General features: G+C 35.3%; 1 protein-coding gene and 1 pseudogene across 1 annotated transcript in view; one reads left to right on the top strand and one right to left on the bottom strand.

The window, feature by feature from the left end:
* Window positions 1–7744, bottom strand: part of LOC122037889 (histone-lysine N-methyltransferase SUVR4-like) — a 31319-nt gene extending 23575 nt beyond the window's left edge. Inside the window, exons 1-5 of the mRNA XM_042597352.1 lie at window positions 6494–7744; window positions 6054–6319; window positions 5883–5949; window positions 5735–5785; window positions 4075–4168 (exon numbers count right to left, since the gene is read on the bottom strand). Coding sequence (XP_042453286.1) covers window positions 4075–4168; window positions 5735–5785; window positions 5883–5949; window positions 6054–6319; window positions 6494–7690 — 1675 coding nt within the window. The 5' untranslated portion in view covers window positions 7691–7744. The remainder of the gene's footprint in view (window positions 1–4074; window positions 4169–5734; window positions 5786–5882; window positions 5950–6053; window positions 6320–6493) is intronic.
* Window positions 7745–8812: 1068 nt separating this feature from the next.
* Window positions 8813–20078, top strand: LOC122037880 (annotated as a pseudogene).
* Window positions 20079–21536: the final 1458 nt, after the last annotated feature.

Below are 21536 nucleotides of genomic sequence, written 5' to 3'. Positions count from 1 at the left end.
CTTCCATCTAGATTGATTTTGAATTCTATTTTAATTATCAGTGTGCTTCCGAGGGTTGAGGGAATTCTTATGTCTACACCTAGTAAATAAGCAAGTTTATTTTTACAAGAAATCACTAGCTCCTCTTTTATAGATTCGAACAGTAATCTCAGCTATGATGAGCAAATTGAACTTCTGAACCAAGTTTTTTTTTTTTACCTGTTTTTTGATATTTCTAGAATTTAGGTTAGTGTTTTTTTATTGAGATTATATCAGGACCGCCTCAAGACATAGGCCATTAAGACCTATACCGAGGGCCACTATTATATTGGGGTTCATCAAATTATATATATATATATATATATATATATATATATATATATATATATATATATATTAATTTAAATATTAAATATTTAAAATTATAGTTAAAATAAATTTTAGTCAAGATTTATTGTCATTGATAATTTTAATTTTTTACTAGTTAAATTATATTTGGTCAATAATTTTTAATTTTTACATTTAACCAATAATTTTTTATTTTTTATAGATTAAAGTTAAATTTGATCGTTTTTATTTTTTACTTGTATTAGATTTGATTGATAATTTTAATTTTTTAATATTAAAGTTATATTTGGTTGGTAATTTGTTTTTTTATTAAAATTTGACTCATAATTTTTAATTTTTTCACTGTTAAAAATTTAATTTAATAATTAAAATTAAATCTCGTTAATAAATTATAAATATTTATTGGTTATACTTAATTATTATTTTTTTATAGAAATACTTTAAAGTCTTTCAAAAGCATATTTAATGTTTACTATTATTTCTCTCTAAATTTTATTTTTCTTTCTCTGTTAATAATTTGTCATCGGTATTTTTGACTAAATAAATTTAATTGATGATTTATCTAAGTTAAAATTGATAAAAGATAGCTTGGTTCACGAAGATCCGATCAAGATGGGATTCTAAGAAAAAGTCTATTGTACGTAGTGTCTATATCTACTAGACAATTACTCGAATATATTGCATGTAGGTCACACAATAATAATTTTTACCGTTGCATCATCACTTACCTCCATCGAAATTAAAATTAATTGATAATTTTTTAAAAAAATAATAATAATTAAAATGTATATTAATAATATTATAATAATTTATTAATCATTGTAAAATTAGTTGACATGAAATATTTTTTATTTTTTTATAAATTTTACTAATAAAAAAATGAGGTTTGACATAAGATAAAGTTATTACTATGTCACCTAGTTGATCACTCCTTCCAATTGCATAAATAATAGCAATGTATAAAACTACTTTTTTAAAGTTTACTAATAAAATTAAATGTCTCTAATAATATTTTTAATATATTTTTTTAAATATTAAGATTTTAATTTTTTTTTTTTTAGCTTAGGGTCTCAAGAATAGTTGAGACGGCTCTAGATTATATTTATAGATTTTTCTTTTTTAAACAGGTGCTATAAACCGAGGATGATTCTGGAGCAAAAGGATAGTGATATCAATGGACGCATTAAAATTTCAAGAAATTGTTGTTCAGAATGAGAGAGGGGACTATTTGCTTATAATGAATTTAGAAATGGTCAGATTCAGTCCAAATTAGGATTAATATATTCTTAAAACGTTTTTTAATGTAACCATACTTTCAATTTAACTCGTTATGAATTTAAATGACTCGAGTAGATCAGACAAATGCATATACAAATAAAGTGATATTTCTAAAAAGAAGTGGATGGGTTAATTAATAAATATAAAAATATAGTTTGAAATTAAAGAAAGTGAAGCATATGATTTAGTAAAATATTATTTTTAGCAGTGAAAATGATTTCTATTGTAAGGGTAGAAATAGCATAGATAGGAGGCGAGTTTGAGCATTACCACGGTGACAAGGGCGAGGGAGACATACTAGGCCTATCTGTCAGCAAGCAGTCAAGCACCATACTGGATAAGGGCATCTTAATATATATTGCTCCAATACATAGACCTTGTATTCTTTTTTATTTTTAAGATATAAAATAAAAAATATATAAATTACTATATTTAAAATATTTTTTAAAATATAAAATAAAGAAATAATAAATATTTAGATGGTAAATAAATTTATTTACAAATTATTCACAAGTGTTATATATAAATATTAAAATTCTTATCGAATAAAAAACTGAACTTGTTTATGAACGAATATTTTTTTATTTACAGCACTAATTGTTAATAACAAAATTAGGGATCCAAAAAAAAAATTAAGGGTATCTTTAAAACAATAGAAAATGTATAGGTAACACAACAAAAATTTCTTATATGTAAAATAGATTAAGCAGATAATAGTGAATAAATAGATTAAGTTTACCACCATGTTTACTTTGAAGCGAGGAGTGAAAGCCAAGTCACGTCAGAGCGCATAAAATTTTCCTGCCCAAGTTATATAGGTTCCACCACCATTACGCATCCAAAAAAACGTGTTTTCCGGGTTAACAGTTGTTAACGGTCTTTACTATCATTCACTGATTCAAAACATAAGACTAAGTTGTTTTCTAGTAGTCCTGTATACCGTGTTCTCCAGACGAACATATAGCTCCAAGAAAAACCTTTGAATCAAATGCCTCCTTCAAAATCCTGGCAACATCCTGTAGATTCAGTAAGCTGGTCCTTTTTGTTTCGTCCCTGTGAATAAAGGGCTGTTTAGGATATGAAAGCGTGGGCAGGGATAAGGAAAGTTTTGCAGGAATAACTGTTGCGTTCTTGATAATTTTGGACGCATTAGTTATTCCTGCGCTAGAATGCAAATCCTCAACCCCAAGAATACTTTTTCTAGAATGTTGGAATTGTTATGCTAACCAATCTAAATTTCTGTTTATTTTATTCTCTAATGGTGTGTTTGTTTTGTAGGAATAATTATTATATCCCTTATGAATTTTCATGAAATAAACATTTGTGATTGATTACAAAATTGAATTTAAATACCAATTGCCATGGAATTATAATTACCTAATCAGGAGTGGTTATTTCCAAGTAGGCTAGACAGGGCGGAAGAGCGAAGGCAATCTCACAAACTAGACCAGCAAGATATGTAAATTTAATAATTACTTGTAACATTCATATACAATTATAGAAATCCAAATCAAGTATTTCTATAAAGTAAACTCAGGAATTAATATTATTATTTGTCAATTCCATTCCATAAAATTTATCATGAGGGAATGGACATGTTCAGAGATGAGAATAAATTCTATTGTTAGAAGACAAGAATATGAGAGTGAAAAATGTGTAACAAGTACACAGGCAAAAAAAAAACACATTTGCCAATTTGTCAGTGGACTAAACAAATAATTATAAGTTAAAATATTACTGAAAATATTGTCATATATAGTTCAATGGAAAATTCACCAAAAATAATTGAGACAACGACAACTTGGTAGCGGTATGATGATGATGATGATAAAATAACTATTCTAGTTCTTGCCAATTTTATAGGCGAACCATTGCGGTTCACATTATATACTTGTTTTCAAACAATATTAGGATACAAAAGATAGGGGATCGAGTCTAACAGTATAAAAGGATTTATTAGTCAATCCCATTTAGTGGGATAAAAACTTGATTGTTGTTGTTGTAGTATTGGGAAATCTAAGATGAATGGAAAGTGAACTTACTGAGTCTTGTGTAAGATTTGAAAAGTGTCATGGATAAAGAAAAAGTGGGAAATTAACGATTAATTTTTTCTAAGGTATAGAATTAGAGATAATGAGGCAAAAATAATTTGCTGTAATTTCTAACCGGCATTGAACATTCCTATTCAGTCCTAGAAAAGCATGGATTACCCAACAAAAGGTTCTTGATTTGAAAAGTTTTGTGGAGAAAGAAAAGGTAGAAAATTAACTAACAAATTTTCTACACTATAGAATTAGAGACGAGGCAAAAAAAAAAATTGCAGTAATTTTCAAGTTATTGAGCATTCCTATTCAGTCCTAGAAAAGCAAGGATTAACCAACAACTTCTTGATTTTCAATAGAGAGACAGGACAAAGTAGAATAAGTAATAAAAGGTTATTTTTATATGGCTTTTCAAGAGTAGACATACTGTGGCTCCTGGTGTCTCGGCAGAATCTGCTGCCACACCTACATCTGAATGCCTTGACTGGATGGCTATCATCATCAAAATCAATGCAATAATCCTGCAATTGAACATGTTTGCGAAATATCCATTTATCAAAGGGTAAACTAGTACTTAATTCTTTTATTTATTGGGGCAGACTGTATACATTTCAGTATCTAAACAGGAGCAGCATTAGCGACATTGTAAATTCCCAATAAATATTTAATATAATCAGACAGACTTTTTGTCTATTGAACATTTCAAAAACTAAAAAATATATATATGTTTGTTTGTCAAAAAATACAGAGTAGAAGAAGTAGCAAATTGCAGCCATAAAAGGTTAAACTTGTTAAAACAAGAAAGAAACATTTTCAATCAAAATGAATTAAGACCTTAACGGAAACAATGTGAATACAAGAGATTTTCTACAAATCTACCCAAAAAAATTTTAAATGTGTCAATGGATATAAGTAACTGTTACAGAATTTGCAATGGTGAAAACCAAAATATATGATATTTCGATCTGTCTCTTGTTAACTATATTGATAAAAGAACAAATCTTATCCTTGAGAAGGAATAAGGCGCTCAGATGGTGAATAAGTTTTGCATGATTGTCAATTATAAAGCAATGGAGTTGAGTGAAAAGCTAGGATGTGGTCTTAAGCGTGATTTAAAAATAAACCAGTCTGTGTACGAGAGAATGATTCCAATATTGTCTTTGTAACATGGGTTACTAATCGAAATGGCAGCAAGAACCAAAGCTAACAATTATGACATACCAAACTAGAATGCCATGCCTCCCTATATCATGTAATAAAGTGTTATTATCAACCTTGATTTTTTATACTAACTCACCATGGAGATTAGATTAATTCCTGTAATCAAACACTCATACAGCACCTCGACTACCTTCTAAATAACTACAGCATGTAAGCATGAAAGAGGCAAAAAGGCCCCCACGGGTTGACGCGGTTGGTACCTACATGGGTGATTGCTCCAATAGGTCTTGGGGTCAATTCCCAATAGGTGCAAACTGTCTCGCTAAGTACTTGACCTCCTTCATACGAAGGGTCATTGCACTAGGACAAATGCCCATCATGATTTACCCCCTTCCAAAGAGTGTAGGGTCATCCTAAAGGGGCCCCTAAGGTGACGGCTTCATCTCTTGCTCCAATAAAAGAGGTAAAAAGGGAAATGATATCAAGAAACTTTTATCTTATTAAAATAAACAAGCTCTCGCTTTTTTTTGGTGAGCACTAAACTTTTTTTTATTTATTAGTTCAGTCAAAACAATGCTTCTATTTTCTACATAATGCACCTTAAAGAGTATGTTGAGTATTTTTCCATTGTTACTTTATTTCATTTTTATTCATGTTCCTACTTTCAAGCCCTTTAGTTTTTTGTCCATTATTTGGCTACCACTTACTTTTTTTCATTCCAAAACCTTTATAAAAGCCTTCGATTATTTTACCTGCTATTTCCCCAGAGGCCTTAACGCTGCATATAGTTGAACTTAGAGAAACTAAAAGTAGCCTAAACCCTAAACCCTAAACCCAGCCTTGGTGTATGCTCTAGCAAATTATAACCATAAGAACATTGATTGCAATATGCATTTTTCACAAGAATGGGGTGGTCAACTTCTTACCCATGTTAGTTCTTCATAAGCTTCTATTTTTCTTCTTGTGAAAAAAGCAAGCTGCAGACAATAGACAAATATGAGGCCAAAATGTAATAGACTGGTAGATTATGACAATTCAAAAGCTAAAACATTGATTATGGGAATTCGTACGTACATGATAGTAATGATGATCTGGTGTCTCAATTTCAACAGGAATTCCAATCAGATTTGCATCGAAGCATCTATAACCGCAAGATTAAAGGTGAATTCAATGCACTCTGCTTTAAACTATCAAAAATAGAGAGGAGAGAGAGAGTTCTTAAACTGTGAACAAGAACATTCATACCTATGGTTAATGAACCTGGCCACGTTACCATAAAAAGTTGCATCCAGACAAAGGGCTTCTTCATCTTTCAGTACACCTTCTGACCCCCAATCAGCATCCAATAGCACTGGATAAGTATGTCTTGCATTGCCAGTTGTCATGATTGTCCTATCATACAGCTCCATGTTTGTCAATATTTCTCCAACATATTCGCATACAAAAGCACCTCTTGGCAACTTGTCAAGAGTTCTTACTCCCCACCCTTTCTCTTTAGAAGTAAGAAATACCTGAAGCAGACACATTATGGATCTATTAGAAAAGGAAGTTCATTTAATTGAGAAAACAGATAACTTGAGTGTTTAAATAAGGTAAACAAAAGGCCTGATTGTATAAAAGAAATTTTTAAATAGCAAGTTAATTCAAGAATGAACGGCAAATATTGCTTGGGAATTGCAACTAACCTGCAGATTGCACGTTATGCCTCTTTGTACCAAACGATTTCCACAATGCATGCTGCATCCACACTTGCTCCAGCATTCCTTGACAAACTTCCTCATTAAGTGTCCTTTACATGGCTCAGGTGAAATTGCATTCTTTATTCTTTCAATAGGGCATTCTTTACAGTAATAATGATGGTGTTTGTTTGGTTCATTAAGCATAGAGATGTATTCATCAAGAATTTCTCTTCTGATCAGCCCATCTGATGTATATGCAAACTCTCCTCCAGTCTCCCGCGCGCAGGCACAAGGTAGTGGTGCAGCCAAGCAATCATCATAACAATCCGGACAACAATCTTCATCCCCAATACGAGCAAGAGAAACATTGACGTATGCATTTTGGTAGACAATGTTTCTTGGTAGGTAGTTAAAATGTGGCGGGTAGATCTCATCACTGATTTCATTTATAACCGATATTCTGACTTTTTCTTCTCCTTTAGAAATGTCAGCTGCATTATATCGAACTGTTGCTACACTAAAAGAATTCTGCGACTGAACCATCATCAAGCTAAGTGATGTGTCACGTGCGCATACTGGAAGTTGAGGTTCCTTCAACTTCTGAACTCTTCTAACTTGACTGCTGCCTCCACTTTTTGTACTAGAAGGATCAGACATTAGAATCACACTTGAATCACTTGGTACTGCTGAAGCGGAATTATTCTTTGAGGAATCCACAGCTGGAACTGTCTGGATAGGATTTTCATGCTTATCATCAGTGGTTTTAGTGCCTAACTCCATAAAACATGAGCACATTTCTTTCATGAGATTCATGAGAGAAAAGTCCGGGTGTAGGATCCTATATGAATTCAAGCATCTATCCTCAACACATTTCAAGACAGACTCCAAGCTAGGCATGCGGAAATCTGGTTGCATGGAGCTACAACTAAATGAAAGTTTCACCTCTCCAAGCTCTGAAGAAGCTATGTCAACCGTACAAGAAGAACGATCATCAATTGATAAAGATTCTGGATTTCTCTGGTGTGCCTCGAGAGAGGATTTTTCTTTCCAACTCTTTCTCCCATCCAGTGTCATACCTTCAGAAGAAAGTATTGGATTTGAGGGAGGGATCATTGCAATGGGAGTTTCAAAAACTGGTGAATCGCTATCAAATGGCCGGTCCATTTCCCTGATTGGATTAGAAGAAAAGTTAGTGTTACGCATTCCAAAGTACTCAGTGCCAACCTTAACGTTTGGCCTTCCAACAAGGACAGGATTCCCCATTTTCCCTTGAAGTGCATTTTTATCTGTTTTACATGCAATCGGTGGACACCCCTGAACTGGTGCTAGAGAAGCAAATACATTTGCTTCGTTCAAGATTGTTGTTCCTTTGTAATTTACAGGAATTGAACTCTGTACAACTCTTTCAGAATTATAACCAACCTGAGGTGAAACAAAGCCTGTTGTCCTATTTTCAGAGAGTGACTGCGGTGAGCAGTTCCGAATTTCTACTTCCCTAGAGGAAGATTGATGAGGCAATATTGGCTCGACTACTTTGGTATTGCGGCTCCTAGAAGATGAAGTTGCCTCGCCTCTTTTATGACCAGATGATGATTTGTCCTCTTCAAGTCTTGCCCTTTTAGTTATCCTTTCACGAGCCCAATCAGAGCTTAATTTTGATGGTGTAACACGGATGTCACTTTCCCTACAAGACTCAAGTCCATCACTAGAAGCTGCATCCTTCCCTTCGCCGTTTTCCTATACAATTATTCGTTACTTAAAAATAATCAACAGATTCAAAGAAGAAAAAAAACGAGGAAAGAATAACTATCAAACAAAACTACGAGAGGTTAACGTACATCGTCGTCCCCTATCTTCTTCCCACCGTCCTGAAACAATAAGAAAATTTTGAAAAAACAGTTATCATCAAAGAAAAATAAAATCATGAACGACCAATGACAAGCCTATATAAGAAAAATGGCGAACTCGCCTTCGGCTCTTGCATATCAAATATAGCATCGGCGAGAACCCGATAGTTCTCTGCTTCAATGTACTCCCAGTTATTATCGTATATTTTGAGAAGGTTCTTCAGCACGGGCTTGGTAGTGTTCATGGATATGCCGATGGTTCTCATCGCGTTCAGTGCGGCTGTGGCCTTTTGCTTCGTCGTTCCCGAACCCATATCACCTTAACCTTCTAATCATCAGAACAAAACCCATATCGAAAACGAAATGTTCAAAGCCCTAGATTTAAGCACCGAGTAGGCAGCGAAGAAAACTACAGTAATAACAAGAAAACAGCACTTTGAGATCATCGAGGATCACCTGGGGTTAATGAGAGGAGGCGATGCGGCGAACCCCCGGCGAACTTTGGAGAAAACCTTGGACGGAAAAGGAACACGTCGAAGTTTGGGGGAGCATGGAAGCGGAGAGGGAGGTTAGGTCATGACGGCACGGTTAGGGTTTTGGAGAGGCGAAAGGAGTCGCCATTTTTAGCTATGCAACGGGCAATATATGACGAGAACGCCTGCTTCCTTGCGTACGCTTTGAAGTAGTAGCAAGCGGAACGAGAGAGGTGAGTTCGCATGCGAGAACAGTTGGACGGATCCTATAGAACATCCCTTAAAAGAATTTCAGCGGAGGCATCTTTAACACCGTTCAATTCAGCCAGATAACGTTTAATAAAGAGAAACAATTAACGGAAGAGATTTTGGTACTTAAGAATCTACGGTTATGAATAGTCCTCGATGAGTAATTCAATGGCCTACTGCTTCACAGAATTCTCGCTCCTGAAACCGACCCGAATCAGGAAGGCTATGCTTTGAGATTCGCGCTCGATGGTTCGTCCACGTACGTTGGATGGTACCACTCCAACGTCACCAAGCCATTTTTTTTCGAAGTCGTAAATATTAAAAAGGAAATGTCCGCATAATAAAAATATGAGTGAACTCAGCAAATTCATCCTTGTTATTTTAAGAAAGAAACAAAAAAATCAGAGGAATCGACACCTTCAGCCCGGTTAATGACGGCCTACTCCTTAGTTCGCTCATCTATAAATTCAAAAGCACAGCTATTCCCGATACGACAGCTCAGCTGTCTCACTAGTTCAAACGTTTCTGGGCACGGAAGAATAATATTGTGATTTTATTCTCATATTCGGAATGTCAAAAATTTTAAATTTCAAAAATTAACATCATCGTAATATTAATATTCATTTTAAAATGTATACAACACCAAAATAATATTATTTTTAAAAATAAAATTAATATCACTATAGTATTTTTCTTTTGAATTTGATATTATTTTTTGAATACAGCAATAGTAATTAATGAGAGGGATAAAATATAAATAAATATGCTAAATCTGAAAGTGTGTCTTAATTTTAAGTGTGGTTTGTCGAATTGTGTTTTTTTTACTTTATAAATATTTTTTAATTTTTTTTAAAATCTTCAATATGAGTCGATCAAGCTGACCGGGGCCACGGAATGTTTATCCGATCGCCTGGCCAAACGGGTCCGGATAACGCTTTATATATAAGACAGACTGACAATACGTCTTCGAGTTGCTTCTTCGATCCTAGAACCATTTCCTTCAACCTTTACTAGGGTTGCAAACTTCTCCGCCTACGACGGCGAGGCGATGGTGGACGACTATGCAACGATGGACAACGACGAGGACGAGGATATCACGAGGAGGACGCTTGGGCAGTCATCAGCGCCTACTTTGAGGATAAGGGCCTTGTGCGCCAGCAGCTGGACTCCTTTGACGAGTTCATCCAGAACACTATGCAGGAGATCGTCGATGAGTCAGCGGACATCGAGATCCTCCATGAGTCTCAGCATAATCCGGGCCGCCAATCCGACTTTTTCAAGGTCTGCCCTATTATTTTGGCTATCTGATTTCTTCTTAGCTCTTTCGAGAAGCCCATTTAACGGGAGAAGTGGGTTGGATTAAAAAGCTAGTTTTTTAGGAGCTTAATCAGATTTAACATGTTGCTTCCTAGATCAACACTCCGTTCCATAAAGTATGACACGACATATTACAATTTTGTAAATTTTCATTTTAGAATAAGTTGCACGGCATGCCAATCACACGACTCAACAGTTTATACAATCTAGTTTTTATCCTCTAATGAGATCTTCATTGACATATCTTATCAAAAATGGGTGTAAGATATCTTGCACTTCTAAGAATTTCATGTTCATTCATCATATCTGATATGGGTTATAATGAACGGACCTAGGAAATGACATGGCAGTTAAAATTAAGGTAACATGGCGATCAAAGTCAATAAAGGAGAACATCTCCCCATCTGGCTCTGATTGGCTGCCAGCGCTAAGTCTCACCTAATCGGCCTGGTTGGATTCCAAGCCGTGCGGAAAAAAGTCGACCGACCCTTAAGCTGGTCGAACATAAAGGGTTCAGTGTTTTACCCTTGAACTAAAAAGACAGTGTGTCGGTCACCCAATTCCCGATCGAGTTTAAGGATGGCTGCCTTTATAGGGCGGCTGGAATGATCAACCCAGCTCACATTCGACCAGCCATAGACCTGATCGAAGAGAGGATTAAACTCCTTACTATGTATGAGCCTCTTTACATATGCCCGAATGACCTAATCACCGGTCAACCCTATGAGTATCCGTTCAATAATAGAGCCGAACGAGTTTATATGGCTCTATACCTGTCTCTCATATGCATGAGTGTAAGATAGTTTTATAGATCCGGTCAGAACTCTAAGTGTGCTTTACCTACAAGTTCTTATACACCGGTCGGATAAGGGGTCGATCGGGGCTAAGGCACTTTGGCTTAAAATACCGACCAGACCTCTCAGAGCATAATTTTATTTCTCCAAAAGCCCATTACACGCCCGACCAAACAAAAGACCGACTGGGCCTAAGACGCTTATCTTCGTATTGATGCTCGGACGGATCTATAACACGCACGGGTTATTAGATGGATTTCCAGAACGCATAGGTTATCATATTGCTTCCCAGATGGATTTCCAGTACATTCGGGGTACCATATTATATCCTGAACGGATTTTTACATAGCCTTCAATACATAGCAAAGCATCTTAATGTGAGGGCATGCATAAAGACGGTCGGCCTTATAGACCGACCGGTATATACTCAGCCGACAACATAAGCGAAGAATCCTAACAACTTGTCAAAATAAGAATTATATGTTAGGGAATATTCTTACGAAAATTTCTTCAGGGACCATCGTGTCTCCCATCAGCAGACCATTTATAACAGCATATTTCTTCAACAAGCTCACAAATAACAGAAGCTATAAACGACAAAAGAGATATCCATGTGGGTAAAGGGTGTTAAGTAGGTACCCCACAAAGTCAACCGTTAGCTAGGGTTTTATTGACTCTTGTAAATAAGCAACCTTTATTTTAATATAATTCAATTCAGTTGACATTTACTTCATCTTTATACCCATGCAAGATGTATAGATAAAGTTATTGAATATACTATAGTGAGACGTGGTGGTACATATGATGGTCATCATGAAATACATCAATATTCACTTTATATTTTAAATTTGTTCCTAGTCAATTGGTTCGCTTAATAAACAAGGATAAAAGGCTGCTTGAGCTAGAGATTAACATCTATGATGTAGTGTACCATGTTTCGTTGGTAAGGACATAAAGATGTTCAAACATATAGTGCATCCCTCACATAGACTTTCCAAGTGGTTATCATTTATCGAGTGGATAAGTCTTTGGTTGTGGTTGTACATTAGTAGTCCTTATAACTCATGACAACATTGAGACTCTATATGTTGGGGTTGCACTTTGACTCATTTATCAACTCTATTACGGTCATTAGGTGGTGAGATTAGGTGTAGTAACAAAACATATAGGAGTTAGTGCATTGTAGTCGGGGATTCACCACAGGCCGTGTGGATATCCTATGTAATATATTGTTTTATAATGTATGAAGTCTTTAATCAGAGTTGTAAGATGTACTTTAGGAAAGGAGTTTCCTAGTTACACATGTGATATCACTATAAGATATATCACATGGTTGTCGAATCAATATACAATCCTCAATGTACCAATGGTTGTAGATTCGATCGGGATATATAAGATGAAGGGATTGTACATTAATCATAATTGACTGATTCTTACAGGCACTATTCAGTGACACCTAGGGAATCATGGGGCGGTGCTGCTAGACGCTCTTACCATGATTCGTTGAGTGTTAATCATAATTAGTTCTGACGCCCTATAATTAAAGAGTTAATCATAGGATGGAGCTATTAAGGGTATACCCGAATAAAGGACAAGTATAGTCCTGAATCACAAAGAGTTATGAACCCACGACTAGCTGTATCCTTGAATCATTGAGGACATATAAGTATTGTTTTCCCTATTTCTCGTTGAGAAAATCAAATTCAAGTAGTTGAATTTGGCGAATAAAGTTTGATATGATCAAATGTTAGAGTAATTTTCAGTCAATGGAAACAAGGAGAGTGGAAGAGTTCCACACAAAGTCTATAAATTATATTTATATTATTGTAATAGTGAGCAAGTATGTTTGCCGCGTCAACGATATTAGATCGTTGATATGATTACAATGGACTCGTATTATTGGGTTCTAGAAAAATTCTAAAAACCCAATAGACCAAAATGGAAGAGACAATGAGCCTTGAAAGTTAAAGCCCAAGAGGAAATACAATCACATTAAATTTTGTGACATGAAAAAATAACAATAAAAAAAAGGAAAAAGGGAATTTCATTTTCAACGCGACAAGATCAAGAAAAGAAAAGAAAAAAACAATTAATTTTGATTTTTTTTTTTCTTTTCCCCTTATCCTCCACCTTCCCACCACGTTTTTTCCTTTTGGAGGTGATGAAAGCCATTAACCCCACTGCCACCACTTCATCCATTTTGAAGAGAGTTGTGCTACCAACACTTTTTTGTTTTTTTTTGGATAATTTGGAAGATAGAGATCTTCTCCCTCTCTTCCATCGAAAAGTCCTATCTCCTTCTTGTTGCTTCTCCTTTTCGAGAAGCATTGTTGCCGCCCACCTTCTTGTATAATTTTGGAAGGCGTAGCCCCTTGTTGAGGGTTATTAGACATCTCCCTGTGAAGGGGTAATTGGGCAGCCCTTTTCTCATCTTTGAGGAAAACATTTCAACCGTCTCAAGGAAAAATGACACTTGATCTCTAGTGTGATCAGGTGTTGGAAAGGACTCTGATCGTGGATCGGATTAGACGAAGGAAATACAAGCTCGTGATAATAATCAACGAAGAATTATTTCGCTACAACCAGAATAGTTACAGCCATCCCCAAACACAAGTTGTTTGGAAGGTATGTTACACTTGTACTATGATTTATATGTATATTAATGCATATGCTAATAGTTTTATCTAGGTTATGCTTAAATGATCTAACATATTTATTTTAGATAGTTTAACATGTTTAAATAAAATAATTAAATTAGTATTATATTAATCAATCACATGATAGTTTATCTTTGTTATGCTTATAGGATCTTACTTAAATAGTTAGATTGTAATGCATGCTTAGATAAAGATCATGCTTATGTCTGTTTAAAAAAATTCATACGAACATGCCTTTGATTTAATTGTTAAATCATAAATAAAATTTTAAATTTCCGTTGCACATAGGAGTGTAGAAACACGATATCCGAATTTTGAATTCGGTTCCAATAAAAGGAAGATTCCTCGAATAATTATTGCATATCACCTAGGTTGCCTAGGTTGTACACATCCTTTTACCTAACAAACTTGACACACTTCTCCACCTCAGGATTGTGGAGGTTATGTGAGGTGGTATATAAAGGGGGAGTCTTCTCCATGGTGGACATTCTCTGAACATCTGCAACTTACTCTCGCGTGTACGTTCTCTATTGTTCTTCATTTACCTATCTGAACTTGTATTGACTTGGGCGTCAGAGGGTCTTTGCCAAGGATGCCCCCTGGTTTCTTGGCGCTGACATTTTGTTGGCTCATGTCCGTGTGCGCAGGATCGAGAGGAGGCTTTTCCGTGGAGTAAAAGGTCTTCTATCAGTCAACCCTCGAACCACTGTGCCCAGCACATCATCTCTGCAGTTTCAGACAAAATCCATATCCATTTTAAATATTCTTTTCTTATCATTGGAAATACATTGCAATATTGCATATATATTCAGGTTTAGTTTATTTAATATAAAACCTTTAGTTTTTAAAGCTTTTCTTACAATTCAAGCTTCAAATTTAATCTATTTACACCTTCATCAAATAGCTGAATATCATGAGCCAATAACATACAACAGATGTTTATCTTGAATATGCTTGGGATTAGTATCTCAGTTTAAAATCATAGGCAACTAAATTTCTTTAAACAAGTTGCAATTGGATTTTTTTCCCTTCTAGATTGTTATCTGTGGTATCTGGTCTGGGATAATTAAGCTTTCTCTGTAAATTACTGAAATTTTTAAGGCAGATTCTTTGCTTTGCTGACCTATATTCCTATGCCATTTTGTAGACTATATATAAGATAAGCTTTGAGCAGATATACTTGAGCAGGCCTATGATGACAGAGTCTGATGGCGAAACTGCGACACTATTCCCAAAAGCTGCAAGATTGAGGAATTTGACTTATGCAGCTCCATTATATGTTGACATCACTAAAAGAATTATTAAGAAGGGGCATGATTGTGAAGAAGTAACAGAGACTCAAGAGTTTGCAAAAGTATTTATTGGAAAGGTACAAACTGTTCTTTGACCAGTCATTTTGATTATCTTGTAGTGATTAATTTATTAAGCAGATATTTTATTTATCTTGCAGGTGCCTATAATGCTCCGGTTAAGTTATTGTACTTTGTATCAGATCTCAGAGAAGGATCTCACAGAACTTGGGGAGTGCCCTTATGATCAAGCAGGATATTTTATCATCAATGGAAGTAAAAAGGTGTTAATTGCGCATGAAAAGATGAGCACCAATCATGTATATGTATTTAAGAAAAGGCAGCCAAACAAGTATGCTTATGTAGCTGAAGTTAGGTCTATGGCTGAGAATCAAAATAGGCCAGCAAGCAGCATGTTGGTTAAGACCTTAAGACAATTGAAAATACAGGTTTGATAGCTTTGTCTTTTTCCAGCCATTTCATAGATCATTAACTTATGCATATAAAACTTAATTCTATAGCTGTTGATGTTGGTTAGCTGTGGTTCTTTTAACAATGTGTGTGTGTGTGATGTTTGTATTGTTTTCACTATATCATTAATCTAAGGACATTTCTACTGAAGTGGATTTTGCGAGGGAGGCTGGGGGTGATTTTGTCATTCCCCAGACATGCAGGGTTAAATCAGTTTTTTTACCATTTTTCCCCAACCGTTCTTCCACAATCTTCAAAAAAAAAAAAATGTCAACAACTCTTTGGTTGGATTCACGAAAACCCAGAGATGTTGGTTAAGTCCTTGAGACAATTGAGAGGACAGGTTCAATAGCTTTGTCTTTTTCCAGCTATGTCATAGATAACTTGTTTATGCATATAAAAATTCTATAGTTGATGTTGGTCAGCTGTGGTTCTTTTAACAAATTTTTTTTCCCGTTGTTGTTGTTTGTAGTGTTTTCACTATATTATTAGTCTAATGGCATTTTTACTTGAGTGGATTTAGCGAAGGAGGGAATATAAGGAATAATAGTGAGGGAGGAGGTGAAGGAAGGCAGAGGGGAGGGGTTTCCTTCTTTTGATCTATCTGAAAAAAAAGAGAAATTAATGGAAAATGAGAAGAAAAAAGAAAATCTTGCTCTTTGATTTTGTCATTCCCCAGACATGCAGGATTAAACAGTCATTTTTTCCAATTTCCCCCTGTATTTCTAATCTTTTGTATACTTGTAAATGCAACTATATGTCGATAAAATAGTTCCAAATTGGTTCCCTTCTGTTTTTTCTTCATCTATCCAAGTAGACAAGGGTATCTGTTTCTCTTCCCTCTTCTTTCCTCTACTCTGGCTTCTTAATTTCCCCTCAAGTAGACACACATAAAGTCTCTATCCCTTTTTGTTGGAATCTTCCAATTATTGTAGTCAAACATAATGATTACATGCAAGTTACTTTAAGTTTCATCTTTTATTCCATCCTATGTATAGGCGTTCTTTTTATAAAGCTGAATCCCTTTAATAGGGCTCATTCTCACAGGCTGATGTTAACAATGAGGTGTGGGTTATACGGGATATTCCTCTCAAAGAATTACATCTTTACACTGATTATGGTCGCTTCAGTCGTCCACTTTTTATTGTTGAAAAGCAAAGGCTTTTGATCAAGAAAAAGGACATTCAAGCACTGCAATAGAGGGTAATATTATTTTTAGAGTAAAAGAATATCAGGTAAACCTTTTTAGTTTGGATTCATTCCGTTAACTTTTGTATGCAACTGTGTCACTTTATAGGAAACTCCTGAGGAAGGTTGGCATCATCTTGTTGCTAAAGGATTCAATGAATAGATAGATACTGAGGAAGAAGAAACTACCATGATTTCAATGACAATTAATGTAAGTACCTAGATTATTTGTTAAACATGTCTTTTGATGATATATTTGTTGTTGTTGTTGTTGAAGAGTTAATCTTAGCTTATAGTAATTGGTAACAGTGCACCACCTTTTCTCATGCACAAACTCTTTAAGAAACTGGTTTCCTTTTAAGTTGTAATTTTTCTACTCTCTAGATGATTCTTAATTGTTCTGTTTAAACATACTGATGATAGTTATATAAATATCTCGATAAAAATTTGCATTTAATTTCTCAACCTGCTAAAGTGCTTCTAAAGTTGTACATGCTTGTGGGTGTTTCAATTATGAACTGGTATTGTTGTTACTTCAAGATCTTGTGAATGCAAGGCAGAATCCTGAGGAGGCTTATTGTGATACTTATACACATTGTGAGATGCATCCATCTTTGATATTGGGTGTTTATGCATCTATCATTCCTTTTTCCGACCACAACTAGGTCAGTTATCTGTATTGCTTGGTAATATAACATATCTTATTTATAATGCTGTTGTAATTGTTTCAGTCTCCCCGTAATACATATCAATCAGCTATGGGTAAGCAAGCGATGAGAATTTATGTCACGAATTATCAATTAAGAATGGTTTGTATATTTCCATTATTGTACTTGTCTCTAGATTGCAGAATTGTCTAGGTGCATATCATAATTTGTTGGGGTTTGCATGCAGGATACATTAGCTTATGTTCTGTACTACCCTCAGAAGCCACTTGTTACAACTCGTGCTATGGAGCATTTGCATTTTAGGCAACTCCCAGCTGGCATTGAAGTGATCCTGTCCGAACGCTGAATCAATGAACGCTGGGCACGTGGCGCTCTCCGAATTGTTGACGTAGATCTCCGACCGGTCGTATGGACCTCCGACGAACCTACAAGGAAGTCGGGCCGGGAGGGGGTTCCCGACGATGACCCTCCGACGCTCAAGTCAGGCAAGAGGAAATGCAGAAGTGGCTTCGGATATGAGAGAATGCGTACCTACGGCGAAGTATGAAGACCCTTATATAGAGCTGTGGAGAGGCTCATGCACACATACCGAGGCGAATACGTGTCCTCTAACCATACCTCAGTATGGGCTTGTCAGATGAGCTTGCCTGACACCATACCGCTACAGTCTGAGCACCTCTCTGATGGGACGGCGGAACCTTCTGTCATAAGATTTTGCGTATGGTTTGGTTATAGAACATGTCTGCTGTCAGAAGATGTTTCCCTTGTCTTCTTGTCTCTTCTGTTCCCGCGCCGAGCGTCCGGCCGCTCGGCAGTCCCCTCGCGTCCGACCGGACATATGTACGGATCCGCTCGGGAGATTCCCGGTCATGTGCTAGGCTAAGACTGTTCACGGCATCGCTGCCTTGTGTCTCGGCCGAGCGGGCCATCCGCTTGGCCCGGCGACCTTGTTCCTCATGAGCGTCGGAAACCCGACTCTCCGCCAGGTTATCTTTGATTCTGTTCTGACCGGTCCGGTCGGTTGATCCGACCCTTACCCGACCGGCCGAACCTCATCTTGCCCTTGAACTTTTGACCTCTACGTATCATTGACTTCCCTCAAAGGGGGCCCCGTTCTTTCTGCAAGATTAGTAAGAATTAATGATTTTTTCTGAAAGAGGCATGCTGCTTATTATTTTGAGTGTTGATTTCATGTTTGCCATCTTTATTTAGAATGCAATTGTCGCTATTGCTTGTTATTCTGGGTATAACCAAGAAGATTCTGTTATCATGAACCAATCTTCAATTGATCGTGGGTTCTTCATATCTTTATTCTTCCGTTCCTACAGATCTGTTATATTTAATCTTTATGGGTTGAACTTGAATTGTTTATTATGTACAACAGTATGAATTGTGTTGATGATTATTTCACTGTAACAGGGATGAGGAAAAAAAAATAGGAACTCTGATTAAGGAGGATTTCGGACCGCCAAACAGGAAAAACACTATGTTAGTACTTCAGATTTTCTAGTTGTTCCTCTTATTATATACTGGCCTTTTAGGTTTTTGTTATAGTATCTAGAAAAATTCTATTTACCCTTGGACTTTTATTATTTCTTTGAAATCCCTTTTCAACTTTACCATTGCTCTTTTATTCTAACTTTCATAGGTATTGTCGGTTCTTCCCCTGTGCCTTTGGTAGAAATGTCACAATGAATTCACCTTCCGTTACTGTTAACGGTAGAGATGATCTATGAAAATATGAAATAAAATGACAATAGTGAAATTATAGGGTAGCTTGAAAAAAAACATCTAGGGCGAGGTAGGAGCAGAATCATTGTTTTTTTATTAGGCAAGATTTCTTTGTGCTCCTCAAAGCTGACCTCTTCGGAGTTTCAAAATAGTTAAAAATTTCACCTCTAATCGTTTTCACTGTTATCATTTCACCTCTAATCATTTACATTGTTACTTTATGATAACATGGTGTGTATACGTGTGGCATATTTTGGTCCATTTTGAAAAGGAGGTAAATTTTAGAGGCAAACGAAAATTTCTCTTTTTATTATATCATTTTTTCCTCTGTTTCTTCAGCATTATTGGACTACGAGTAGTTTCTGAATCATTTCCCTTAACATGAAAGATCATATCTCATGCTGTTTTTGTAAACAATAAACATCTTTTGGTAAAATTAAGGGTGATGTACATTTTGATCTTCTGTTAACATATAGGTACACATACCATACACATGCAAGCTTGTATTCCAAGAACTGATGGCCATGGCCATTGCACCGAGGATGCTCACCAAGGAACAGATGCCCATCAAAGATCAAAAGAAGAAATGAAATCATTCTGTGCTCTTGTTCTTTTCAGCTAAAGAAACTCCATCCTTGGATAATCCAGCTTTTCTGTGTGATTGCCGAGCCCTACAGCTCCCTTTGTGGATGATCAGTTATAATTCTTACTGTAGAATAATAGGGACCTCTACGACTCTGGGCGTTATATATTGAGCTGGCTGTGGAAGGAGAAAACAGGTATAGGGAAGACGTTCGTGTTCTTGGACAACAGTTTAGGCCATTATACTGGTAGAGATATCGAAGTTTTATGTAATGTTTTATCATATGTGAGGTTTATGGAAGATTTTCCGTTCCCGATTGTATGAGTAAATGTTTTATGTAACGTTGAACCCTGATGGTCCACTGTATTAAATAGGTAAGAAGATAAAAGAAGCTTGTATTCTATTTGGAAAAATCTAGGAAGTTGAGTGTTGCATAAACGAAAATGACGTCTTTTTTTTTTTTTTCTTTTTGCAAAATGATTAAAGGAGTATACAATTTTTTATGTAATTCGGTTAGTGTTGCTTGATTAGATTTTGGAGGTAGATGATTTTTTCTTGAGGTTCATCTATTAGGTAAATTAGAGCATGGCAAATTTATGTAAAAAGGAGTACAATTTTGATCATTATAACACTTATGCTCTTAAGTTGTGTTCAATTTTTGAAGCTTTTTTCTCTTTTTTTTTTTTAATATTTTTTAAAAGAAAATCTACCTTTAACCGGGTTATATTTGGTGGTTTTATACTTTTTAAAAGAAAAACTAAATTATGAGGTATTTTACTCGACAACAGTCACACATGAGGCAATCACTGAATCGATACAGACTTATCTATTCTACTGTTTTGCATTTTAATTGTTTTAAAAAAACTCATTATTTTTGTCAATTTTAGTTAAACTTTTTTATAAAATATATGTGAATTGACTCGGTAGATATTAAAACTAATATTATGTTTTGGGTTAGTTTTAAAGTTTTACAAATGAATTAAAATTGTCTTAGTTCAGTTAAAGCATGAATATTCTCCTATCATAGTACCACATCTAAAACTGTAAAAAATAAATTAAAAAGTCAATTTTTAAATTAATACAGATAAATAAATGTCAATGAAAATACATATTTCTTAATAAATCGGATGATCCAAGACCCGCAGTTTTTTTTTAACAGGATAAGAATATAAGATTTTTAAAAAAACGTAAATTAATGTTTCGTAACGCTGATTACCCATGAATACTTGATTTATAAAATGAAAATTAAGTTCGGAATTAACTTTTAAACGCGAATCAAGCCTTGAACGAAATACTAAAAAAAAATTAATTAACTTTAAAAATTATTCATGATGGTCACAGGATTCCATTCCGCATTCTCCATACGATTCACAGTGAGTTCAATACACTGAATATGACAACTGAATAGACTCGTAATTAAAGGAAAACCCCACAAGAGGAAAACCCCACAAGAAACAAACTGCTGAAGGATTCCATGGCTTCTCTACGATGCTTGCAGCAGGGTCACAAAGAGCTGAGGCACCACAATCATATCGACAGCAATAATCAAGAGCAGAAGAATCAGATCCTGATCATAAAATGCCAACTGAAAATAAAGCACAATCTACGCATTATCTCTCTATGATCCATATTCATTTATGGTTAAAACAATTTTGATATAAAGAAATACAGATTGCAATTTGTACCATCATCAACAATTGCAAAGATTGTGCACACAGCAAAATTCAAGAAAGTAAAGACAAAAGCATTCGAACGATCTACTTCTATTACGAAAAAGAAAAG

The sequence above is a fragment of the Zingiber officinale genome, chromosome 1B (genome assembly GCF_018446385.1).
Source record: "Zingiber officinale cultivar Zhangliang chromosome 1B, Zo_v1.1, whole genome shotgun sequence".
NCBI lineage: Eukaryota > Viridiplantae > Streptophyta > Magnoliopsida > Zingiberales > Zingiberaceae > Zingiber > Zingiber officinale.
The sequence above is the reverse complement of the archived record's forward strand: the minus strand, read 5'-3'. Positions and strand labels throughout refer to the sequence as shown.